This window comes from Cupressus sempervirens, chromosome 11, assembly GCF_028749045.1.
Source record: "Cupressus sempervirens isolate cs-2001-9-10 chromosome 11, ASM2874904v1, whole genome shotgun sequence".
Classification (NCBI taxonomy): Eukaryota; Viridiplantae; Streptophyta; class Pinopsida; order Cupressales; family Cupressaceae; genus Cupressus; species Cupressus sempervirens.
Window position 1 is genome coordinate 596,684,711 of NC_143128.1, and position 25,407 is coordinate 596,710,117.

Genomic DNA, 25,407 nt, shown 5'->3' on the forward strand with positions numbered 1-25,407 from the left:
TGGGCAAAAGGGCAGTTTAAGAGGAGGTGATATGTTGTTTCTATAACTTGCAGGCAAAGCACATAGTTAAAGGGATTAGAAATGTTCAATCTATGAAGCCGATCACTAGTTAAAATTCGGTTCTTTAATGCAAGCCATGCAAAGCATCCTGCTTTTGGCTGAACTGAGCTATTCCAGCAGAATTTAAAAGCACAATATGTGGTCTGATTAAACTGGTTGTGTTGGAGAGCTAAGTATCCTTGTTAGCTAGAACCCAAAAGAGGCAATCTGGTTGATTAGACATAAAAGCATTCCTTTCAACTAATACTCGATTGAAAGAAGCAACCTGATTGTGGGATATAGGAAGAATTGAGGGGTCTTGCCAAATGACTAGCCCTATGAAGCTATGTATAGCTGAGACATAATTAGAAAAAGATGCCCCCCAAGCTTGAATCACTATGTTTGAGAAATCCTTTAAAGAATCAATAGTGTCAAGGTGGGGGGGGGGGGGGGGAACCCATTCCATGAATCAAACCAAAAATTGAAACTATCCCCATTCTTCACTTGCCATGATATGAATGAAGTAATAACTTCTTGAGAAGCCATCATGAAATCCCAAATCACAGAGCCCTTTAGTAGGTCTAGGATCGTAAGAACTCTGGAAGGTTTCAAGTTATCTAGATATTTCTCTTGTAAAAGGCAACACCATTTGGTAGAGGATTTTTCATACATTTGCCAAACAAGTTTAGCACCAAAAGCCCTATTCCTATTAGTAATGTTGGGAAGTCCGACACCTCCTGTTCTGGAAGAGGTTGACATGGCTTGAATAGAAATTAGAGGTATTTTTTGCTGTCCATTCATATTGTCAGACCAAAGAAAGGTGGGGATTAAAGTTTCAGTTTGATAGGTGATACCTTTGAGGGCTTGTAGAATGAAGAAGTAATAATTAGGAATGGTAGAGAGAATAGTTTTGATAAGCAAAATTCTACCCGAGAGGGATAACTGGCGAACCTTCCACACACTTATTCTACTTTTGATACGATCAATCACACATTTCCAATGAGAGGGTTTGTTTAATCCCATAAAAAAGGGAACACCAAGATAAGTAGAAGGCGAATGATCAAGGGGAAAACCAAGAGGATGGATTATTCTTTGAGTAACCAATTGGGATGTATTAAAAACATAAATTTTAGATTTAGCTGCATTGATACATTGTCCCAAAACTTGTGTATATAGATCAATGGATTTCTTCATACTTTGTGCTTCTTGATATGTAGATGATCAAAAGAGTAAAGTATCGTTAGGAAAAAGAGAACGGGTTATGGACAAAGATGTACCCACAATATTAATACCTTTCCACAAACTTTTTTGATTAAAAGAGTTAATAAGTCTGTTGAAGGCCTCCACCATAATGATAAACAAGAATGGAGAAAGAGGGTCACCTTGACGAGCTCCTTGGGAACAGGCAAAGAAACCTGCTGGTGCACCACTAATGAGAATAGAAATATGTGCACCTGACATGAAAGCTTTAATCCATTTACACCACCTAGAAGAAAAGTCAATGATAAATGACTAGAAGAAGAAAAGACCAATTCAGTTTATCGTACGCCTTCATCATATCTAATTTGGCAACAAAGGCTGCAATATTATGTTCTTTGATGGAATAAAGGGTGTCATGGGCTATTATAGCTCCCTCAGTTGTTTCTCGACCAGGAACAAAACCCCCTTGTTTTGTCGATATAATTTTTGGAATAATGGGCTTCAATATATTTTCTAGTCATTTAGGAATGTTGATGGGTCAATCTATTGTATAAATAAGCTTCTATTGTTCAATAAAATAAAGCTGCAAGTTTCTTCCTTCTCTGATTTTTTTTAATATGTTTTCAACTGTATAATTTCTCTATTTTAATATTTCATTCCGTGACACCACCATTCATGTGCTACCCCATCAAGTGGGAGGGCTGCATATTTTATGGCTTCTTCTTCTGTCATGGGGTTTAGTTGGAAGTAGTTCAATTTGTTTGATAAATTTAAATAAAGTTATGTCAGAGAAATATTTGAGATTACAGCTGGGCTGCCTTAATTAAGTATTTGGCGATTGTTTTAAACTTTGAGGGCCTTGATTAAATCATGGGAACTCTTCAATTTTATAAGGGAGTATTCCTGAGTAAACTAAAGACATTTCAAAATACTTTTGGTCATTTTTTATAAAAGTTGAGAATGGTTAATTAACAAAGAACATTGTTTTCAAAAAGTTTCAAATCTTTTCCTTGGCATAATGTGTTAATGAGTTTAGCAAATGTATTCATTTTTTGGCTTATTTTATACTCCTGGGGACACTAAATATAAGTGATGTATGAATGATTTTTGAAGGCATATGGTATTGAAAGAGTTGATTTGAAGGATTGTGGAAGATTTTGCTTATGGGTACAAGTTTGAAGTGATTCTTTGTAATGGAAGCACAATTTGATATACCGTTTGTTTAAATTTGACAATTATTTTTGATAAGAAGTCATACCTCTAATTATTATGAGCTCTGATTTATTACGATTATAGATACTAGTCTATTATTAGTTAATGGTTATCTATTGTAAATATTTAGTTAGCTTTAGTTTGCTTTTGTTTTTTAGCTTTCTCTGTTAGAATAGAATGTTTCTATTCTTTACAATTGTTTCCTAAGGAAACATCATTTTATTCTTTTGTATATAATGACCTTTCGGTCTTTGTTAATAAAAAGCAAGTATTTTACCAATTACTTCTGTAATATGGTATCAGAGTCAATACTTCAAATTTATTTTTGAAATTATTTGTTAAATTTTTTTTTGAAATAATTTCAGAGTTTTCTTGTTTGAAAAAAAAACCCGGCTAGGTTTCTGTTTGGATTTTTGGAGAGTCATCAACAACAAACCATTGAATTTGTCTAAAGATTGAATGATCTCTAGTTCGTAAATGAAAACAAGCTTGCATCCCATCTTATATTTCGTTTTTCAGAGCAATCAACCCAACAAAAATCATGATTTTTTAACAAACTTGTGTTTTTTGTTGCTACTGTTTTTGTCGGCTAAGGAACTTGGCACTGCTACAAACCTACTGCTCTTGTTTGTGAGGGGCTCGATGTTGCTACAGACCACATATATTTGTGTTTTGAATCTCGTTTTTTGCGAAAAACGGGTCTTTTTTTTGCAGACAAGTTTCTACCTTCTAGTCTTCCTCCTCACGCCTGCTATGCCATTCCTTTGGTGTTTGTTCAGCAGTATTCAACCCTGTTCGTCCATCCTTGAAGCAAACTCGATGATTTTATCAGAAAACCTCAGTATTTCTGCAATTTTTGACCATTCATGGCTATTGATTTTACTTTTTTTGAAACCCTAATTTCTAAGCTTGAAAAAATATTTTGATTTTAGATTCTTGGTGGGTTTTTCAAGAGCTCAACTAGGTTGTCCTCAGATTTTTTGGGTGCCTTGATTTTTGAGTCAGCAGATCCGCAAAACGACACCATATTCCTTCTGGGTTTTTCGAGCTCTCTTCTAGGTTACTCTCCGATTTTTTGGGTCTTCCATCTTTTTGCCTCAAAGAATGTGTCTTCATAGATTTTCAGAGTTTTTCATTGAAAAACGTCCCATGGCATCCTTGACAAACATTTTGCTCGAGCACAACTCCAAATTCAATGGTCGCAATTATGTCACTTGTAAGCAGCGGATCATCGCAATTTTTGAATATCAGAACACTGATCAACTTGTTCTGGGTGTTTCGAAGCGTCCGACTTCTCTTGGTCTTGATCAAGATACACGAGATTTGAATAATTGAGAGGTGGTGATGCTTCTCAAATTATCCGTGGTTGATGATCAGCTTTCTCAGATTCCATCCGGCAAGACAACTGCCGAGCTCTTGACACATCTCAAAGGTCTTCATGAGACTTCTGACAAAAGAAAAGCTTTTTTTTCTAAAAGACGCTCAGTTTTCTATTGTCATGGATGAGCGCAACTCGCTCCAAGCACACCTGAATTGGATTCAGGAAATCCGTGAACAATTACTTGCCATTAGTCGCAAGACAAAGGAAGAGGATATTGTGGTTATTACTCTTCAGAGTTTACCAAAGTCCTATGAGCATTTTATCGAGACTCTCAACATCACATCTTTTGGTGTTGATTTGAAGTTCATTGATCTTTGCACACTGCTGCTTCAGCAAGATCGGTGAAAACAACAGTTCGGTAGCAACTCCAGTTCCACCTCCACAGAGCAAGCCTTTGTTGCAAAATCCTTTCAGAAGGATAAAGGCAAGTTTCAACAGCCATCTCAGCAGAAGTCTTCTCCTCCAGCATTAGATAGTTCCCGAAAGAAGAACATTCAATGCAACTACTACCACAAGTTTGGACACATGAGGGTTGAATGTCAGAAATGCTTGGCTGCATAGTCTAAGCAATCGGGTTCGCAACCCAAAGCGAATAGTGCAGAGCACACTGAGTAGACAAAATCTTTCTTTTACGTCTTCATGGCTAAAAGCCCTGTAGATCATGTCAAGTCATCTGCCTAGTACATTGATTTAGGTGCCTCTCGTCATTTCACTCACCGCAGAGATTGGTTTACTAACTACTGACCTTATTCAAACTCTGCTATTTTTGGTGGCGGAGAAGAGTACACAGTTGTCAACAAAGGCAACATTCAGATTCAGTCTGTTGGGAGGACTCTCATATTTATCGATGTGTACTATGTTCCAAGGATGGAACTAAAATTATTCTCAGTCAGTCAGTTGCTGCGACATTCTCCATACTTGGCAGTCACTTTCAGTTCACGTTAGTGCACCATCTCTGATCGAGCAAGTCTACTGTTGTAGTGTGTCTTGAGGATCATGGTCTTTTCAGACTTACTGATTTTCGTGATTCTTCGGACTTAGCTATGGTTGCTCGACGGTCTTTTGTTAGCACATTTAGGCATCAACGATATGGGCACTTAAATGTGCATTATCTCTCACAGTTTGCTCACAATGAACTTGTTCTTGGATTGCCAGAGATTCAGACTCAACAGCTTGGAGTTCTTTCAAGGCTTAAAGAGTGCTTTAGACTCAAATCTGTACATCAAGACTACTATCAGTGACATCATCCTTTTGGTTATTTATGTGGATGATTTGATCATCATTGACAGTTCGACATCTTTGATTCAAGGAATCAAACAGAATTTATGCCAGTCTTTTGATATGACTGACCTTGGGCTCATGCATTATTGCCTAGGTGTTGAAGTTTGGCAATAGTCTTTTGGTATATTCATTTTTCAGTCCAAATATGTCAGGGCCCTGTTAGACAAATTTCATATGTAGGATTGCAAGCTTGCATCTATACCTATGGAGAAAGGTCTCAAGTTATCCGCAAAGTTTGATTCTCCTTCCGTTGATGATACTACATACATGCAACTAGTAGGCAGCCTCGTCTACCTCTCTGCTACTACGCTTGATATTAGCTTCACAGTCAGCTATATTTCACACTTTATGACAGCTCCTAGGGCTGATCATTGGATGGTAGCAAAGCGTGTGCTTCGTTATGTGAAGGGCACTTCAGATTATGGACTTCTGTACTCTGGAAGCTCTAATCCTAAACTCTGTGGGTTCACCGATTCAGATTGGGCAGGCTCTGTTGATAATAAAAAGTCAACTTTTGGATGTGTTTAGTTTGGGATTTAGTGTAGTCACATGGACCAATAAGAAGCAGTAGGCAATTTCTCTCTCCTCTACAAAGGCCAAATACATAGGGACTGTTAAGGGCAGGATGTGAAGCTATTGGCTTCAACGGATGCTTGGAGATATGCAGATGTCACCAATAGGACCGACTACTCTATTTGTTGATAATGAAGGCTTTATCAAGTTAGCACGAAATCTAGTCTTCCATGAACGAACCAAGCATGTGGATGTTCATTGTCATTGCATACGATAGTTGGTTGAAGACGTGACTATAGATTTGTAGTATGTTCCTACCACAGATCATATTGCAGACATTCTCACCAAGCCTCTTGGTCCTGATAAGTTTGTCAAATTTAGAGGACAGCTTGGTGTTCTAGATAGATTAACCATTAAGGAGGGTATTATGATAATAGAGAATTGTATATTATTAGTTAATGGTTATCTATTGTAAATATTTAGTTAGCTTTAGTTTGCTTTCGTTTTTTTACTTTCTCTATTAGAATAGAATGTTTCTATTCTTTACGATCGTTTCTTAAGGAAACATTATTTTATTCTTTTGTATATAATGACCTTTCGGTCTCTGTTAATAACAAGCAAGTATTTTACCAATTACTTCCGTAATATGATCAACCAACTTTGTAATAAATAATTACTTTAATTCATATGAATATACATAAGTGTATTTTTCAATACACATAAATTAATATACAAATATGATATGAGCATATTATTATTATACTAATATGAATAAATTAAAATAATATATATTTATATTATCCATGTATGAATAAAATACACAAACACTTTACAAAAAATATGTATATTACAATGATAAATATGATTAAGGAATACCAAAATATTAATTGCCAACTGTTCAAGGCAGATATGATGAGACATGGGACGCGATAGTGCAAAGGGGCATGCCATCATATTTAGAAGGGGTTAGGCCCAAGACAAGAAGACATCGAAGAGTGATAAGATAATTAAAACAGAATTACATCTAATATTTGGCAGCAGTTTTGGGGAGAAAATAAGGAGTAATGACATGGAATAGGGGGTGATATAAGATAGATAGAAAGGCAGTAAAGTTCATGCATCGACATGCGTGTAAATATTGGTAAAATATACTATGAGATAAGGGACTAATAAAAGCTTTATACAAGCATAATTAAAGGGATATGGGACCCGCTATGATTTGGAGAAGGGAGAAGATATAAACCCATCCCTAATATTGATAAGAGGAATGAGATGACGTGTATCAAGAGGGAAGGTCAAATCATACCAAGGGGAAGTGGGAGGTATGATCAATCCTAAACCCCTACGAATCAACAACTCTCAAAATAACACACATTTTATATGTGCATTCATAATGTGTTGTCAGTCTCAATGGTATGAGGGAAATTTATGAACACACTAAGTGAGAACTTTATAAAATATAACTAATTCCCCATAAAGAAATACTTAAATGAATAATTAATAAGAATTATCTTCTAATATTATTACCAATAATTGTCAACAAAAGGATTAGTTTTAAGATATAACTGAATTAATATTGGGATTTGTTATACTTTCCATAGTATTATAGATTTGATATTCCAATAATTTTTTAATTATGAATAATTAAATTAATAATATCTTCAACATTACTATTTTTGATTGTGATTGAAAGTATACAATGTTACCAGGGAGGGGCTTGTATAAATCCACTACCACACCTTATTCTTAAGTCAGTGAAGGTGCATAATCTTGAGTCTAATATAATAATAATTAATACTATTAATAAATTGTGGATAAGTCTATACGAACTCTTGTATTAGAATGCAGTGGGTAGGGAGTGTGCACAGGGAGAGGAGTAAATCGCTCACGTTGGGGCAAGAATCCCAATAAGGATAATAGATCTGAGGGAGCCCCAAGTAGATCATGTCTGAACTCGAGGAGCAGTAAATCCACTGTTCATTACAGAATCTATTATGTGAGGGAATATGGACGCTATCCAGAATTACCAATAGTATTCAGTGACGATACTTACAAGTTAGCTTAAATATGATCAATTCTACCAAGAACTGAATTCTTAAGGATCCTAATTGCTTTCTAGGATCATTTTAAGCTGACTTAGTAGAAGGGGTCATCACACTAAGGCTTCCATGAGTGGACACTATGAATTTGTAGCCGTTTAAGTTTTAGCTGATGAATGCTGCACTGCTGTTCAAATTTGTTGGTCACCATACTTGTCTTGGTTCTATGTCCTAGCATGAGCCATCTTCAAGAAGAATTAATTCTATGATGAATATAGTTAGGCTGTGTTGGGGAAAGACTTCGTAACTGTGGTTCATACCTTTTTAATTCTAGTAATTATTTGTTAGGACATTTGGAATGAGTCACTGCTACCTGGGTCTTAGATTATCCTGGTGTTCACATTCAAATGTAAGTATTATTGCTGCTGCCTTACACATCCGTGTGTTGAAATTTGGCCTCATGGATGGAAGTGAATTCTGTTCTTTGAGAAAGGATTAGAGTTTTCTGTTGTAGGAAGATATATCCTCTATACTATTGCTGCAGGTGTAATCTTGATTGGCATTTAGTTTTAAAATCTTCCTCCCCTCCTTGGGTCTAATGCCCAAGTCTTTCAGTTTTCTGGTTGAGAAGCAACAAGAATTTCATTACATTTTCAAATCTTTTTTTGTCTCAGATTATATTTATCTGAAAGTTTGGAGATGACTGAAGAACCTAGCTGCTGTTTTGAGCACGGCAATTCAGTTTCAGATTGACTTAAACATTGATTCCTGGCTTATGTGTTGATGGACATTATTCTGATAAGAATTGAAGAACATTGTCTTCTGATTATTGCCTTTAGTGTTGTATAATCAAACTATAGTTAGAAATTCGCCACTGAAGATCAGGACCTGTATTACCTTTTCCAAGGAGTTTTCTGTGTTTAGATTTTGGGCTGGACAATTACTTGAATAGAAAAGTGCTGTTACCTCACCCCAATGTAGTCAGGTCAGATTTCTGGGCCTTGTATATTTGTATCAACATGAAATTTTTCTGTTTATATGCTTATTGAATGAAATTCTAATTCACAAAGACAATTACTTGAAAGGCAAAGTGCTGTTAGCTCACCCCAATATAGTCAGGTCAGATTTGTGGGCCTTGTATATTTGTATCAACATGAAATTTTTCTGTTTATATGCTTACTGAATGAAATTATAATTCACAAAGTCACTGCTACATATCTTTACATTTGGGGAAACACACAGTTGTTTTACAAAAGGCCTAAATAGCTAACTGGGTGTAGGAAGTGCAAAACATTCAAGTGACAAAACAATGTAGAACACTACAAAATATCAACAAACCCTCGATGCAATGCAGAGATCACACATGATATTGTGTAAGAATTGTCAAAAACTCTACTACATTTGTAGGAACACTGTTCCCCTTAGAAACCCTTGGTGCAACCCAAAATACTGCTAGAAACCATGACTTTATAAAAGATCATCAAAATGTTTTGTTGAACGCTAAAAAGCCCTTTTGTGAAATAATTGTCAAAATTTTTTTTTAACCAAATATAACCAAATGAGCCCTTTTATGATTCTCCAAGGAAGCTTCTGGAAAACCTATTTAATTTTCCATCCCTTTAATGTTTATATTTACTTGCAATTAGGAATAATAAGAAAGTGATCCCTTGTATGAGTTTTTATTAACATAAAGTCTCTTTATGAATTCTTTTCTTATATTCACCTTATATATCCCTATATTGACACCAATCTCCATAAAACATTTTATTAAACTATTCAAAGCCTTTTAATGCCCTAAGGTGCCATAATAAAGTCACTTTATAATTCTCATTTAGGTGTCCACATAATATCCTTTTAAATTTATTAAAATAAAATTAAAGATTATAGTTATTTAATAATAACATTATTTTAATTATAAAGCTTGGGACTATAATTAATTGTCAAGTAATATTATTATCCAAGAGTGTGTTGAGCAAAGCTAAAAATAGAAACTCATACATTGACCCTACCAGCTTTTCTCACATGGCTTTCAAAAAATAGAAAGTATGGTCAACAAACATTGGCTATACAAAATCCCAAACTAGAGATACTACATGTTGAACCTTAGGGAAGATCAAGAATAATACTTCCCTAAAATAGTAACTTGCTAAAAATAAGAAGTGACGAGTTGTCAAATATCACTAAAAAAGCTAAGTTATCCGTTTGCGTTCTACTCTAAGATTGGGTTCGAACAACTTGTTCACCGATAGGACGAAATTTTGGAAAAGGGTTTGGGTTCATTTGTACAAAAAGATGTAACATATATCTATACCTATACCTATACCTTATACCCTATATCTATATCCTATTATCTATTATCTATTATATATTATCTATAATCTATATCTATATCTATATCTACACATACATACATAGAGTTACAATTAGAATATCACAAAGTATTGTAAAATCATATGATTTAAACAACGAAAACACCATAAACATTAAAACTGTAATCATTGCATCATGAATCGTGATCATAACATTGTATATTTCAAGTTGGACATCAAATATTCAAAACATTAAAATTAAATCATAACAGCAAGTTCAAGTATTCTTGTTTCAACTTTAAGCAATGGATTAAAAATGAGAATTAAAAGCCAACATAAGCCTTTCATTTTCACCTTTTAGGGTTAAGGATGTCAAAACTTTATAAAATTTGCCAAAAAAGTTACTTTATTGATGCCGGAGAGGCCCAGTTTTTTGAAATTTGTGCCTAGTTTGCCTGGGTTTGATATGTGTGGGCATGGTTCTCCCAAGTTCTCTTTTCTAGTCTACTTGTTCAAATCGAGTCCCTGGATTTCTAACCTTGCCAAGACCAACATGCAAACTAGACCAAGACTAGGTATCAATTCATACGCTGGCTGGTTCAACAAGGTCTAGGGGCAAATTAGAGTAACTTAGCCAAAAAGTGTTGTTCAACTTCGACACATCCTTTGATCTCATCGATGACATGAAAAATCCTCTTTGAATTGGTTGAAATAGGTCCCAAATGAAAGTACTAGCCAATTTACAAGAGTGCTTGAAAGTGGGGACATTGCAGTTTTCCCTTCCCAAAGACTACTTGCCCTCAAGCATTCTACATTTGCATGCCAAGTCAATTGATATTTGAGCCTATATACTTGTTTAAATATGCCATACTAGTCTCAAAGATACTGCTCTGCCAACCCACCGCATCACTCTTATATAAATGTCATCAACCACACTATTTCCTACAACACCTTGGGAACATTCTGTCCATAATGCCAATCCGTGGATCCCAAGGACAAGAAATCAGCTTTAGCGATGTTAATTCTGTTGATTGGCGAACTTGGGCAAAAGGCTGAACAATGAAGAGTTGAGGAGAAGAGTAATTGCTTGAAGGGTTGCTAAGCGAACTAGTTATGGAGGCCAGTAATTGAATCAATTGTTGGACTGAATTGTGATCTGTATTTGCAAATTGAGTTGTATTTATCATATCAACTTCTTGTTACTTTCTAACCATTGTATTAGTTGAAATCTTTTAATCAAGGTTGACCTAACAATCATTTGTAAATCCTTTAATCAAGGTGACATTCTAATGGAATGTTCTAAAATCCTCTAACAAGACCTTTCCTAATAGGGTGATTAAATCCTTTAAGGGGGTCACACCTAACAGTGTGCAAATTAATCTATAACAGTGTTGGCTCCTAACGGAGCTCATTTCAAAAGAGTGAAAAATTAGTAGCATGCTACTAGTGGTTTTCCCAAATTTGGTTTCCACGTTAAATCTTGGTGTCTTACTTGTGTGGATGTTATTTGAAATGTTTTTACATTCTGCAAGTTAATTACTGTTGGGACAATGAAATGCAAGTTTATGTTACTGATAAGTTGATATAGAGACTGAGCTATTTGATGATAAGACCTAAGTTGTTTGAAGTGTTGAATAGTTTTGTTGGTACATCTAGACCCGAGGATAACTGATTCCTCCACCGCCCTGTCTTAGTTATTCTAAATCATTCTAACAATGGGTACCAACGATGATAACATATGCTGTTACATAACGGATTTTTCCCGATTTACTTGTGTGTGTTAAGGTTGTAGCTTTAGTCGGATTGGTTCGGTCTGAGATACATTATTGTTATTGGTAAATCATCATTTCCTATATATACTTATCCATGTTAAATAATATTATTGTATATATATATATATATATATATTGTTATACATATTATTATTATTTATGTTAATATAATATTATTAAATGGTGATTACACCATAGAGCCATCTCTCTTCATGAGACATGTCCCCTCTCATATTTGTATGAGATCCAAATCTGCATTTGGAAAATACCAATAGCAAGGCAGTCTTATTACATTTGCAGAAAATAATCCTAGATATTTCAATAGTGTGAACTCAATGCGATGGGATTTTCCAATAGGTTTCAAACTTGGCATAATACCGATGCTCATGTGGCACATTCTTTGATATCATTTATGAAAAGATGACAGGTCTTGTGGCATCTATGTGATCAGTGTGCAAAGGTGTCTTGCTGATTGCTTGCTTGGTGTGTGAAATGGAGTACAGAGTATTTCTCTGTGGTGGTGGCTTTGTTGCATTGTTGTCATGGACATTCCAATGAGATTGAAATTTAGGAAGAGACAAATCTCCTTTTTTGGTGAGATTCAGATAAAAGGTTAAAGAAGGTTTTCTTTGCAAACCATGCCTGGGTTTTGCATGCTATAAGGATTACATGAAGGATTAGGATATGTATAGGGTTAACACAAATACCTCAAAAATGTTTGTGGCTAGCCTAGTGGATGCCACTAAGGAGAAGGTGGTAGTAGCTGCCCTTTGCAGGAAAGTAGCGAGGAAATGTTTTCTAGGAGAATTAGATCAAGTGTTGGATGATGTGGACGATAGTGGAAGATTCCTCCTTTCCTAGATATATTTTGTTCCACGTAGAAGAGGAAAGGAGGTGCCAAAGTTCCCCTTAATTGAGTATAGGAATGGTGTAAGAGTGGTTCAGAGGAGAGTGATTGTGGAGACGAATGCATTCTTATTGAAGAAACTGGTGGACCTATCTGCTGAGAGCAGCCCAAGATGAATTCAAAGCTACCTGGTGGAGGGTTTTGTTGTGGAGGAAGATGATGCAGAGGTGGCTTCCGAAGAAGAAGTTTTGCTCTTGAGATTGTAGTGGAGGTGGAGATTTTTTGGGGGGACTTACATAGTGGATACAATGTTGACCACTCTCTTCTGCTTGTACATTTGTTTGGGTTTGTGGTTGTCTCCTCCTGATTCTGATGTTTTCTTCAATTATATGGTGTTTTATATCAGGCCTACAAGATAATAATATAGCTGGGGATCAAACCCATATTTATGGATATACTGGTTATGAGTGTAGTCTCTGTGGGTTTATGTCAAGTTAGGTAGTAGGTAACAGATAGAATGGGTCCATAGCAGAGAGCAGTTTTGTGGATGGGCACAGATGGGTTAAAATTGGGCATACTGACCTTGGATGTACTCGTGTTCTGAATCACTATCAAGGAGCAGCCCTATATAGATGCAGTTTAATCATGAAAAAAATTCATTTGATTAATAATTAGTTGTCAAATTTAAAATGATAGACAGTCTACAAGAATTTGAAAATTCTAAACTATAGACTTTGACATAAGATCTTGTGACAATGACTATTTAGACTTGGCACACCAAAGGTACTTTTGTTTGTTTTGGTGGCAAAGATTATCATATTACCTGATTAGTTTTTTTTGGATTGGTGCAACTTGGTTAACTGACGGACATGCAATATTCCAATTAGACATCTTTCAGTTCTTCAAATAGAGAGATTAATAAATATTTGGATAAGGAATACATATAACGATACATAACTTTGTTCATCTATGATCACGGGGTATTATGGGTCTGAAAAAGAACCAAAAATTGTAATTTATCGAAAGAGGATCACATCACAATTGCTAGAAGTATGGATTTTTTTAGTGAATTTGGGCCACTTGCTTCAAAATGCCATTAACAATGATGTCTTATAAATTAAAATCTGTTATTTGGCTTATTGTATATTTATTCAACTTTTCTAAAAATATTTAATTCTGGTTTTTAACATTTGAATGAGGTTGTATTCAATCTCACTTTTCTCTACTTACTATGTTCTTTGTTGAATAGGACGTTTTTCTGGAGAAATACTATGAAAGTTTGCAATGTAATTTAAACATTTTTAGTGACTAAAAGTTCCTATTCAATAAATCTCTGTATTTTCAAAAATCAGTAAATTGAACTGTTTCATTCGCTTCAGGAAATTCTAAAATTGATTCTGTAAAAATAACATGGGAGGAAAACAAATTGGGAAATGAGGTTGTAAATAACACTCAGAATGGAGAGCTCGTGCTCACTGTTGGTTTATCAAGAGGCTGTAAAACAGGAGAACAATGGAATATACTTGTAAATTCTTGTGAGGCAGTTATGGATCTAATAGATTGGCAACGTAGTGTACCAGAGAGTATTTATGAAGTATGGCATAGCATTGGAATTGATGCTGCTCGGACATGTTGTTTGCAGGCAAGCTTCTTATTTATTCTTTGTACTAAGTGCTCATGCATGTACTAAAATTAATCAAATTATTACATTGAGTTTCAGTTATTTCTAATTTCTGCAGAGGCTTGGGTGTGTTGCTAGAATGATGGATAAAGCCATACATAAGGAGCATTTGTGGTTGACAGTAGACTCCCTATCTGTGACTGGAGTGTTTCGGGGTTTGACACCCAGTGGTCTTAGCAAACAGCTTAATCAAACTTCAACCTCTGCTCCTTTTATTGAAGGTTTTTTCACAGTGAGTCAAAAATGCCCAATCTAGATTATACATTTTGTTGCTTGAAAATCTCTTTAATTTTAAGCACATGTTAAATATTATTCAAGGTTGATGTTAGTCATTTGTCAGATTAAATTTTGCAGAAACCGAGAAAAAACTTTTTAGAAGCAGCTAAGAAGAGTGCTTTGGACAGTCTAGCTGGAACATTGGACTCATTGACATGGGGTAAAGTCCCGTCCATTGGCACAGGAATGTGCTTTGATATTCTTCTAAATGAGAAGGTACAATTTTATCTTTTATGACATATTTCACAATTGTTGATCACACCACTAATTTATCTATATTTGGGTAATATTTGCTGGATTTGTGTATAATCTGCATGTCTGGCAGAAACATTTATGGAACAAGAACTTGGAAACATAGCAAATGCTAATTTAAAAAATAATGGGTTGAAGTTTGGTACAACACCTGGCTATACTACTGGAAATTTCAAGGATAAGTAAAATCAAAGGCATTAGGATATGTAAAAGTGAAATAACTTAATCCAATGATTAGTAATTAACAATCAGCAATAAGAATTTAAAACTTAGACCTAGAATTGCATGTTCCTCAATATTAAATTAGAAGTAGAGCAGACAGTATTATATCATAAGAATTGTAATGTCCTTTCTTGTAAGTGCCCTAGCTTTTGCTTTAAATCATAGTTTCCAAGTAGAACAAGAAGTAGAATAGAATAAGTAACATTCTGTACCTAGTTCGCATCCTGCAATATGTTAGGAAATCATTGAAATATAATCCACAAAATATATCTTCATTGTTAGAGATAGTAAAACATAGATTATTGCAACTAAGGGTTTATTAAGGCCCAAGGGGCCTTACAAATCCTCTACCCTAGGCCTAAGAGTCGATTACTATCCCTCTTTGTCTCTTGTGAAACTCGCAATCCATATCAAGGGTTGTACTTGGTAACATGTCCATAATCCATTAACCCTTTACACTAGACCCAAATGCCAATTATTATTCCCTCTTTGACTCTTGTGAAACTTGCCATCCATATAAAGGGTTGTACTTGGTAACATGTCCATAATCCATTAACCCTTTACACTAGACCCAAATGCCAATTATTATTCCTTTTGGACTTATGTGGCTCTTGCGATCTAGATGGTGGTATATATCTAGTGAGAGATCCATTATCCATTAACGTTGATGATTATATCTCTTTACCTCATGTGACTTGCCATCCACATAAGGGGATGTATCTAATGAGAGATCTAATCCATTAACCCTCTGCATTAGATCCAAGAGATGATTATTATCCTTCTTGGCCTAATGTGGCCCTCACTATCTAGATGAGTGGATGTATCTAATGAGAGTTCCATAATCCGTATACCCTCTGCACTAGATCCAATGATTATCGCCCTTGGCCTCATGTGACTCTTGTAATCCAGATGAGGGGGTGTATCTAATGAGAGATCTATAGCCCATTAACTCTCTATGGTAGACTCAAGAGCCAATTATTATCCCTCTTGGCCTCATTTAGCTCTTGCCATCTGGATAACAAGGTGTATGTGGTGAAAGAATGATAATGCATTAATCCTTTATTCTTGGCCCAAGAGCCGATAACCCATCCCTCTTGGTCTTGTGGCTCTTTCCATCCATATTAGGGGGTGTATCAAGTGAGGATTCCTTAGGAGAATAAATGAATAAATTACAAATCTAACAATTCAAAAAAGAAACAATATGCTAGATATACTATGCACACATATCATGTGTACCACCATTGAACTAAAATAATAGTGCCTGCTATAAATAGCCCTTTCTGATCTGATCCATGTATGTGCCTGATTACTGATCTCTGATGAACTGGTATGCCGGGTATTGATAATAAATATTGATATGATACCATGCTTTTGATAATATGTGTCAAGCATAATATGGTGTCGACATTTAATATGGACGTTGCCTTGACTATTATGTGAATCAATAATGTATATCAACTTTGGCATTAATAATATGAATCAATCAGAAGTATTGAATATTAGCGAAGACATCAATATTCAATATTTAAATTGATTGCAATTAGTTAATGATTGGTAATAGGACATGTCTCAAGTAGAGACATGTTTCTACGTGAACTATGTCTGTACAGGGGACATGTCTCCACACTATTATACATAATTATATATATGATGATCCATCAAAGTATCTTGTGAAGTACAGAACATTTATAAGTTCTAAGGAAGACACAACAATATATACATGAAGTATATCGGTTGCATTATGTCTAAAGTTCAGATCAGTATTGCATTCTAATTATACCTAAGCATCACGCAATTGATATTCATTTTATGATCTCAGCAGATCAATATATATTCATGTGACATTTATATTAATATATATCCAAGTAAAACTATTAAGATTTTGTGCTCAACATATCATATATAATCAGTATATACATCTGAAAGGAGTGATTAAAATTTAAAATTCTATAAACTCTAAATCTGATCAAATTTAACATGGTATCAGAGCTAGTATAAGGCAGATCTCATCAGATTTATGAGGAGAGACAAACAAACAACCACTAAATTCTCTAGAATTTTATATTCAGCAAAAATGGCAAATGGTGTTAGATTTGAGGACAGGCTTGATGAAGCTTCAAATTTTGTATCTTGGAAATTCAGAATTATGCTTGCACTAAGGGAACATGAATTGAACACATTTGTGGAGAAAGCTATAGATGTACTTGGTAAAGACTATGAGAAACTCCCATGGACAAGAAACAACAAGGCTACAAAGATGTTACTGGATGCAGTGAAGGATCACATAGTACCAATTATTTCAAAATTAGATACTGCATATCAAATGTTCACAACCTTAGATAACATATATGAGATAAATAAAACAGGCAGAGCTCTTGGTCTAAAACTACTCCAACACGTAAAGATAAACAATGGAGAAACGATCACATCTTACTTAATAAGGTTAACGGAGTTAAGAGATCAACTATCCACCATTGACCACATAATTGATAGTAATGAGTTAATGATTGTGGCTCTCAATGGGCTCCCTACATCTTGGGAAGGATTCAAACAAGGGATAAGTGCTTGATCTTAACTTCCTAAGTTTGATCGTTTAAAAACTGACTCCATTCAAGAAGAGTCAAGACTGATCACAAGAGGCATTGGTTTTAGCACCTCTAATGAAGAGATTCAAGTCTTAAATTCTAACTCTTACAAGAAGGGGAAGAACGGAAATTTCAAATGGAAGAAAGGAAAGGACTCCCATGAATACTGCTCATTTAAGAAAATAATGAACATGTCCAAAGTACAATGCTTTAGATGTGACAAATATAGTTACCTTGTGATGAAGTGCCCTGATAGGCTTAAACCTTAGGCCTTCCTAGTTGAAGTTTGTAAGATGAGCTTAGATAAGGACTTTGAAAGACTTGTATATTATTGAGCCTTGTCAAGCCAAGTATCTACCACCATTAATACCTGGGTCATAGATAGTGGAACATTTCATCATATCATAAGATTTAGAGAACACCTAGATAGCTTGATGGGAAATTCAGATGAGGAAGTTACCAATGGAGATGACTCCAACCACCCTGTGAAAGGAATCGAAACTTGCACTATACAATTAAAATTAGGCATCTCTCTATAACTAACATGTGTATAATTTGTACCAGTTATCAAACGTTATTTGGTTTCTATTTCAGCGCTTGAAGACAAAGAATATCGAATTACCTTCATGGATGGTAAAGTTCTAGCTTGGCTCGAGAATTCAAACATCAAGAAAGCTCATACTATAGCAGTTCAACATGGATGCTTATACAAACTTTTTGTTTCTCCTTCTCAAGCCTTAAGTTATGAATCTTCTAGTACATGTGAGATTTGACATAGAAGAGTGGGGAAAGAACAAAAAGGAACTTGCAAATGGTGTGGCTTGGGAAAGAACACCGAAGGCACCTTTCATAGTAGTGAGAGTAAATCTAAAGATGTATTAGAACTTATTCATTCAAATTTATGTGGACCTATGAAAGTAGCCTCTTTAAGAAGATTTTTGTACTATGTAACTTTTGTAGATAATTATTTTAGGAAAACATGAATATATTTTCTGAAATGTAAAGATTCTAATGAAGTCCTTATGAGGTTTAAGGAAACCAAAGCTCTAGTAGAAAATATGTTGGGTAAAAGAACCAAAACCCTAAGATAAGATAATGGAAGGGAAGACATCTCTGATAGCTTCAAAACCTTATGTAATAATATTGGGATTAAGGAGTTTATTGTCCCTTACAACCCTCAACAAAATGGAGTAGTAGAAAAAAAAATAGGACAATTGTAGAAGTAACCAAAGCCATGATGCATTACCAAAACCTTCATACCTCTTGTTGGGCTGAAGTGACAGACATCACAAGATTAATCTCTATATTCAAGGATTGGTGATATTTGTAAGATATGAGATCGAGGATGGTTTGTTCAATGTATGACTTCGGACTTCAAAGAAACCAGAGAAAGTTTAAAATATGGCAACTCAAATTAAGGCTAACAGTTGGCAAAGCTGCCAATCTCTTCATGAGCCAATGGCGGCTTGACGTCCTTGTTTACTTGTGCCATCTATCTTTTTATCTTCTATCACATCGCTGGTGACGCATCACGTTGATGACTTGGATCAGCTCTAATCCATATGTAATTCCTTATGCTAACGTGGGTGTGCCAGTGTATGCCGATGTGTTTCTAGACCGGTAACTCTAGACTTCTTTCTTTTGCACCTTCCTCTAACTGGTTGTCACAATTTTGCCAAATAGATGTTCTTGGCCATCAATGACAACACTTGACATGTCTTTTGGTCTTTTTGCTGAAGATGCAAGTGAGGTCAACAGATTCTAGATATGGTCATTCATGAATAGATTCCCTAGGTGCACTCTCACATGTGTAGGATTTTGTGCATATAGATGCCGGATAGATGGTGACTATTATAAGTTAATTAGCTTATTTATGGATTTAATGGGTCAATTTAATTTGCTTAAATAGTTAGCTGATTGAGTTTGATTTGTTAATTAATTTTTCTTTTTACATATTTTTAACTAATCTGATCTGGTTTGTTATGCTTTTTTATATTAGAATATTGTAGATTAATAATTGTCTAATTTATTTAGACTATTTGTGTGGAAAATGATTTGTTAAGATTGATTAAAAATTAAACTTATGAACTAATAAAAATATTTATTCAAATTTATTTTGATGGAGTGGAGAAATTAAAATGAAATTAACTACTTATTTAATGAACAAATGTTGTTAGGCATCGAGATGGGACTGATGGTATGAGAATTGGTGTTAGTGACCTTTCACATGTCTACAACTAGCTCTGGCATAACCTATAATAAAATTTCTGGATTTTTATTTTATAACGTAAAGTTCCTCAAAATCCTACAATACTTTTTTTTCCCCAGGGGAGGGCAGAGGTGTTTGTATTTTTTGTTAACATAGAATTTGTCTTTGTTAATTAATCTGGTTGGTCTCTTTTAACTGTTTGTTCTGTTTGGAAGAAAATGATTGAACTGGAATGGTAAAACCATAAAAGAATTTACTTCATATCGTCAAGACTTGATTTTCATTCGTGCAGTGTTACATAAATATTTTATTTGAAGTATTTAATCTTTTTTCAACTTTTGCATTGTCTGCAGAATTTGGAACCTATTAAGAGTACAGATGTTTGTGAACTTCTGAACAAAATTAGAAATGATCAAGTTTTGGGATCTCAAGGTGATTCAGTGGAAAAATTTCAGCACATGGACCTGACCGAAAGCGTCAAGTCTATATATGGATTGTTGGGTACATTCACTGACTTATGCATACCAAAGAATCAAAATGAAGAATATGGTTTCCAACCAAGTTTTGCAAAGACTTACAGAACAACCAGTCAACAATCCGTCAAAAATAGTGAAGTAAAAAACAGCAGCACCTGCAATTTGGGAAATGACATTGAAGAAATGGAGCAAGATCTTCCACCAGGTTTTGAGCCAGACAGTGTGAGAATGCAGAATGATTCTGTTAATCAAGAAACCCAACAATGCAAGGAAAAAGCGTTTGATAATCAACCTTCAGAAGTACCAATCAGACGAAAGTTTCATGAAATCTCAAACCCATGGAAGCTCATAGCACTGTTGTTTGATCATTTGCGAAGGATACTTCACGAGAGGTCTCAACCTACTCTATATTCTGCAATTCTCTTTTATGAAACAAAATTCTACATCTTTTTAAGAATATCAACAATGTTTTTATGCTTGTAGTGTCTTTGGTAGGTGACTTTTATTTTGCTTTTGGGTAAATCTTAGATGCAGCAATGTGAATAATAACACGATTCTGCTTTTGACCTATCCAGTACTGAAAGATGTATTTACAAGAATGTGAAAATAAGAAAATATAAGTAACAAGTAGTTTATAGCTATATTTAATGAACACACACAGAAAAACAGACAGACAGACAGACAGACAGACACATTCCTTTAGATGCAGCAATCTGAATAATAACACAATTCTGCTTTTGACCTATCTAGTACTGAAAGATTTATTTAGAAGAATGTGAAAATAAGAAAATATAAGTAACAAGGAATTTATAGCTATATTTAATGAATACGTGCGCGCGCGCGCGCGCACACATACTCACACTCACCCACCCACACACACACGCATGCACACACGCATGCACGCGCACGCGCACACGCACGCACGCACACACTCACAAACCCACACACCCACACACACAAACTCATTTAGATGCAGCGATGTGAATAATAACACGATTCTGCTCTTTGTAAAAACCCTTTGCCGGCTATGACTTTATAACACCAATTTCTTTTACTGAATTAATAGATTGGCAATATGTCAAATACTTGGTGAACATTTCCACTCTATGCCAACTCCCTTTGAGCTGTAGTGTTAATGGGACATCCCTTGTTTTGAATTTTTGAATATAAATAATGGTAAAGAAAAGACAATGCTAAATTTTAACAATTCACTAATCAACCAGTTCTGAAATCAAAATGCTATTGCAATGTTATTTATATGAACTCAATGGACATTTAAAATTACATAGTGTGGAACCTGTGATTACTCCAAAATTACATAGTGTGGAACCTGTGATTACTCCAAAATTCTTCAATGCTGATCGCAACAGTAAATGTGAGCTCCTCACATGAAACACAGTCCTCAAATTGAGTTTGCAAGCAACTAATTAATGATTGCAGGTCTCTAATTGTTGGTTCCAGGGCTGTATTGATGCCTAATGCTGTCTTAGGAAAGGGATGGCAGCCTCCAATGATACCCAACTGCCTCTCAGAACAATCGCAGGTGCTCTAAAACCTGATTGCTGCCCTCCAATAATTGATTGCAGCCTTCCACAAAGTCTGATATCACTGCCAAATACAGGGATGAAAACCACAGCACATTCTTCTTATAACCACGCTAAACAGTAGACAATAATGGCGTTCTAGATCACAAGGTCTCTACCCACAATGGAATTCCTAGGTACAGTAATAACAGTTGGAAAATACTATAATTTAATTTAGACAATTCTCATAACTAATTCACAATACCTCAGCTATGAATTACTAGGCACTTCTTAATTCCAAACCCTTATACTTCAGTAAGGGCAAAGAAATCTACAAACTCAGAAACTCTTCATAGGCAACAAACGCAAATAATCAATTAGATGCTTTACTCATCAAATGGGCTCATATTTATAATCTCCAATTGGCACAAAGTTTTTCAAATTAACTTCACTTAGGAAGCTTCCCACATACAACATTAAAATATAATAAAGTGCCATTATAAACTAATTTATTAATTGCTTTTGGCTCCAAAAATGACCTTTTCCACCATAACTTAAAATTCTGACACTTGAGGCCACTATTTCTTGTTCCCATGATTTAAAACATTTCGTCCCAGTTCCAACGAGCTATAATACTGAGGCAACCAACAAAAATAACAACCTTAGCATATTTGGATGAATAATAATAATTCACCCATCTTGTGAAATAAGTTGAAGAAGTATCAAAATCAAAATTTGACAACACCAAAGTGATCCTGATGATGATAGATGAAGAATGAACTTGATGGGGTGACTTACTATAAATAGATGCTCCCTCCAAGATTCTTGGAGCTCAAACCAAAGCTCGAAATAAAAATTGAGAGCATCCTCCAACTCCTTTAACTCAACGGTGCTCATTGGAACCAACAGATTGACTTACTATAAATAGTAGGTCCCTCAAACGGAGCCAAACACACCATAAGTTGTTGGAAAGCCTATAACCACACAACTAAGACCCTAAAATCCCACTGTCAGCTCACAAGGGTCGCGATGGTGAATTGACCTGGTCAACTCTAGTAACCTACTAAGAATGGGGACATTACACCTTTTGACCTATCCAGTACTGAAAGATGTATTTACAAGAATGCGAAAACAAGCAAATATAAGTAACAAGGAATTTATAGCAATATTTAATGAACACGCATAGACAGACAAACAAACATACACACACACATTTATTTAACACAGTAACTTCCCTTTCATATGTTTGATCTATATTAAGTCCTTTTAAATTGGTTCCTAACTCATTAGCATGAATCGTACTTTGTCTATTGTAATGTGCAAATACCCGCCTCCCACGTGAATGCACATCCCAGAAGGTGCAACCCCTACTATTCTAAAGGGGACCTGGATAGAGGATGGTATCTAGCTCGGTCGGAGGTGATACTATTGGAATGTTAGGTCCTAGCCCAAAGAAGCTAACCGTTTTTCCATCCGCCCTCATACTGCGCAAACTACTGGCTTACAACAGTGTTGGCATTGGTGTTGAAATCACATTGATGTCGAGATCATTTTTTAATTGAATCGAACTATTGAATCGAAGAAAACCTATATCCTGTCCTGATATAGGATAATGGGTGTTCATGAGGGAATTTGCCATTCACTATATCCACCCACCCTACCATTCTATAGGTAGTGGGGTGGGGCCCTACTATATCATCCCCTTTTGAAGAAAGTAAGGAAATGGGGACAATTCACTTCTCACTTCAATTGCAAGAGGTTTCTTTTGACTAGTTTAAATATATTAAAAAATTAATGATAATAAATGCTTCACTATATAAGAATGAAGGATTTGATATACACTTGATAACAAACTGCTGTTTGGTCAAAATTTTGGTATAAGCAAAATATATATATATGAAAGTTGCACAGTGTAATGTCCCCACTTTAGTAGTTGACAAAGTGTGTGCACGTTAGCCTAGTTCTACATGGTCGCGAGGGCTAACGAAGGGTTTAAAGGGATCCTAGAGTGTTTTGGCCTACTCATTTCCAATTTGGGCCAAAACGAAGTTAATTTACTTAGTCTTAGGCATACTTACTATTTTAAGTAAGTCAATAGGACACTGGGGAGGCTAATTTTGGTGATTGGATTTGATTATCCTTGGCAAGAGCTTTCGGACGAGCTATCACTCATGTTGTTCAGAGTCCGATAGCTAATATATTTTTATGCCTGACGTATTATTAAAGTAACATTTAATTTAGTTGTAAAATATTGAAGTGTTACTATAATATTAAATTTTATGGGAATGTGTGCAAATCAAAAGAGGCCCCTAAAGGGAGACATAAGTGAATATTTTAATAGGTTTTATATTGCACATCTTTTATCCCACATTGCTCATGAGAGTTGAATTGACCCTTGGAGAAAGAATAAAAGGGAGTGTCAGTGGCTTCATTCGGCAGGTTTAATTTAATTTAATTTAATGTCTTGAATCTTTGATGTTGAACTTGAAATATATGATGGTATGATCACGATTCACGATGCTATGATTACAAGTTTTATAGTTTATGGTGTTTTTGTTGTTTAAATCATATGATTTTATGATACTATATGACGTTCTAATTTTAACTCATGCTTCTAGGCTTCGTAAATATGTATATATATTAATTTTTACAGGTTTTTGTATGAACAAACCCAAATGAACCCAAACCCCTTTCCAAGATTTTGCCGCACTGGCAAACTGTTTCTTCAAGCCCGCACTTAGAACCAAACTTGAACCAGTGACTCAGGTTTTTTATTTTGGAGTCCCAAGATTGTGTTAAGTTCTAGTTCTACGAAGTTTTCCGAGTTCAAGTTTTTGAACCACACTATATATATATATATCTAATTTTATCATCTGTGAGTATATTGGATATGAAATAGTAGAATCAGTTTATTTCTTTATTTTAAAATGGTAAGATTAGGAGCTGGAATAAAATTTTGTTTCTGTCAATATAGTTTCATTCACAGGCTGCTCTTAATTTATTAGACTGGAAAGTGAACATTATCGATTTCACTGGTCACCAAAATGCTTAGATGGGAATCACTTAATAACTTGATTGCTAAAGAGGTAATGGCGCTACAAAAGATTATCCATATGACTTGGTAATTGCCTCTAGTGCACAACAAGTTTGAGATCTGTAAAAACATTCTGGGTGATGATGATGGTAAGTGTTTGAACCACAATATATATATATATATATATACAAAATCAGTTTATTTCTTTATTTTAAAATTGTATGATTAGGAATTTTGAAGTTTACTAAACTGGGAATAAAATTTTGTTTCTGTCAATATAGTCTCATTCACAGGCTGCTCTTAATTTATTAGGCTGGAAAGCAAACATTATTGATTTCACTTGTCACCAAAATACTTGGATGGGAATCACTTAATAACTTGATTGCTAAAGAGGTAATGGCGCTACAAAAGATTATCCATATGACTTGGTAATTGCCTCTAGTGCACAACAAGTTTGAGATCTATAAAAACATCGTGGGTGATGATGATGGTAAGTTTTTGAACCACAATCTATCTATCTATCTATCTATCTATCTATATACATATATATAATCTA

At 35.0% G+C, this 25,407-nt stretch overlaps 1 protein-coding gene across 6 annotated transcripts in view; it reads left to right on the forward strand.

The window, feature by feature from the left end:
• LOC149531084 (DNA-directed RNA polymerase IV subunit 1-like) overlaps window positions 1-25,407 on the forward strand; it is a 179,863-nt gene that overhangs the window by 129,225 nt on the left and 25,231 nt on the right. For 5 of the 6 annotated variants that reach the window (XM_089811579.1, XM_089811582.1, XM_089811581.1 and 2 more), the window contains 4 exons: window positions 13,973-14,235; window positions 14,333-14,506; window positions 14,629-14,766; window positions 20,172-20,686. In XM_089811579.1, the coding sequence (XP_089667705.1) occupies window positions 13,973-14,235; window positions 14,333-14,506; window positions 14,629-14,766; window positions 20,172-20,686 (1,090 nt within the window). Of the gene's footprint in view, window positions 1-13,972; window positions 14,236-14,332; window positions 14,507-14,614; window positions 14,767-20,171; window positions 20,687-25,407 lie in introns of all 6 variants that reach the window. The other variant, XR_016359176.1, reaches the window with a different exon arrangement.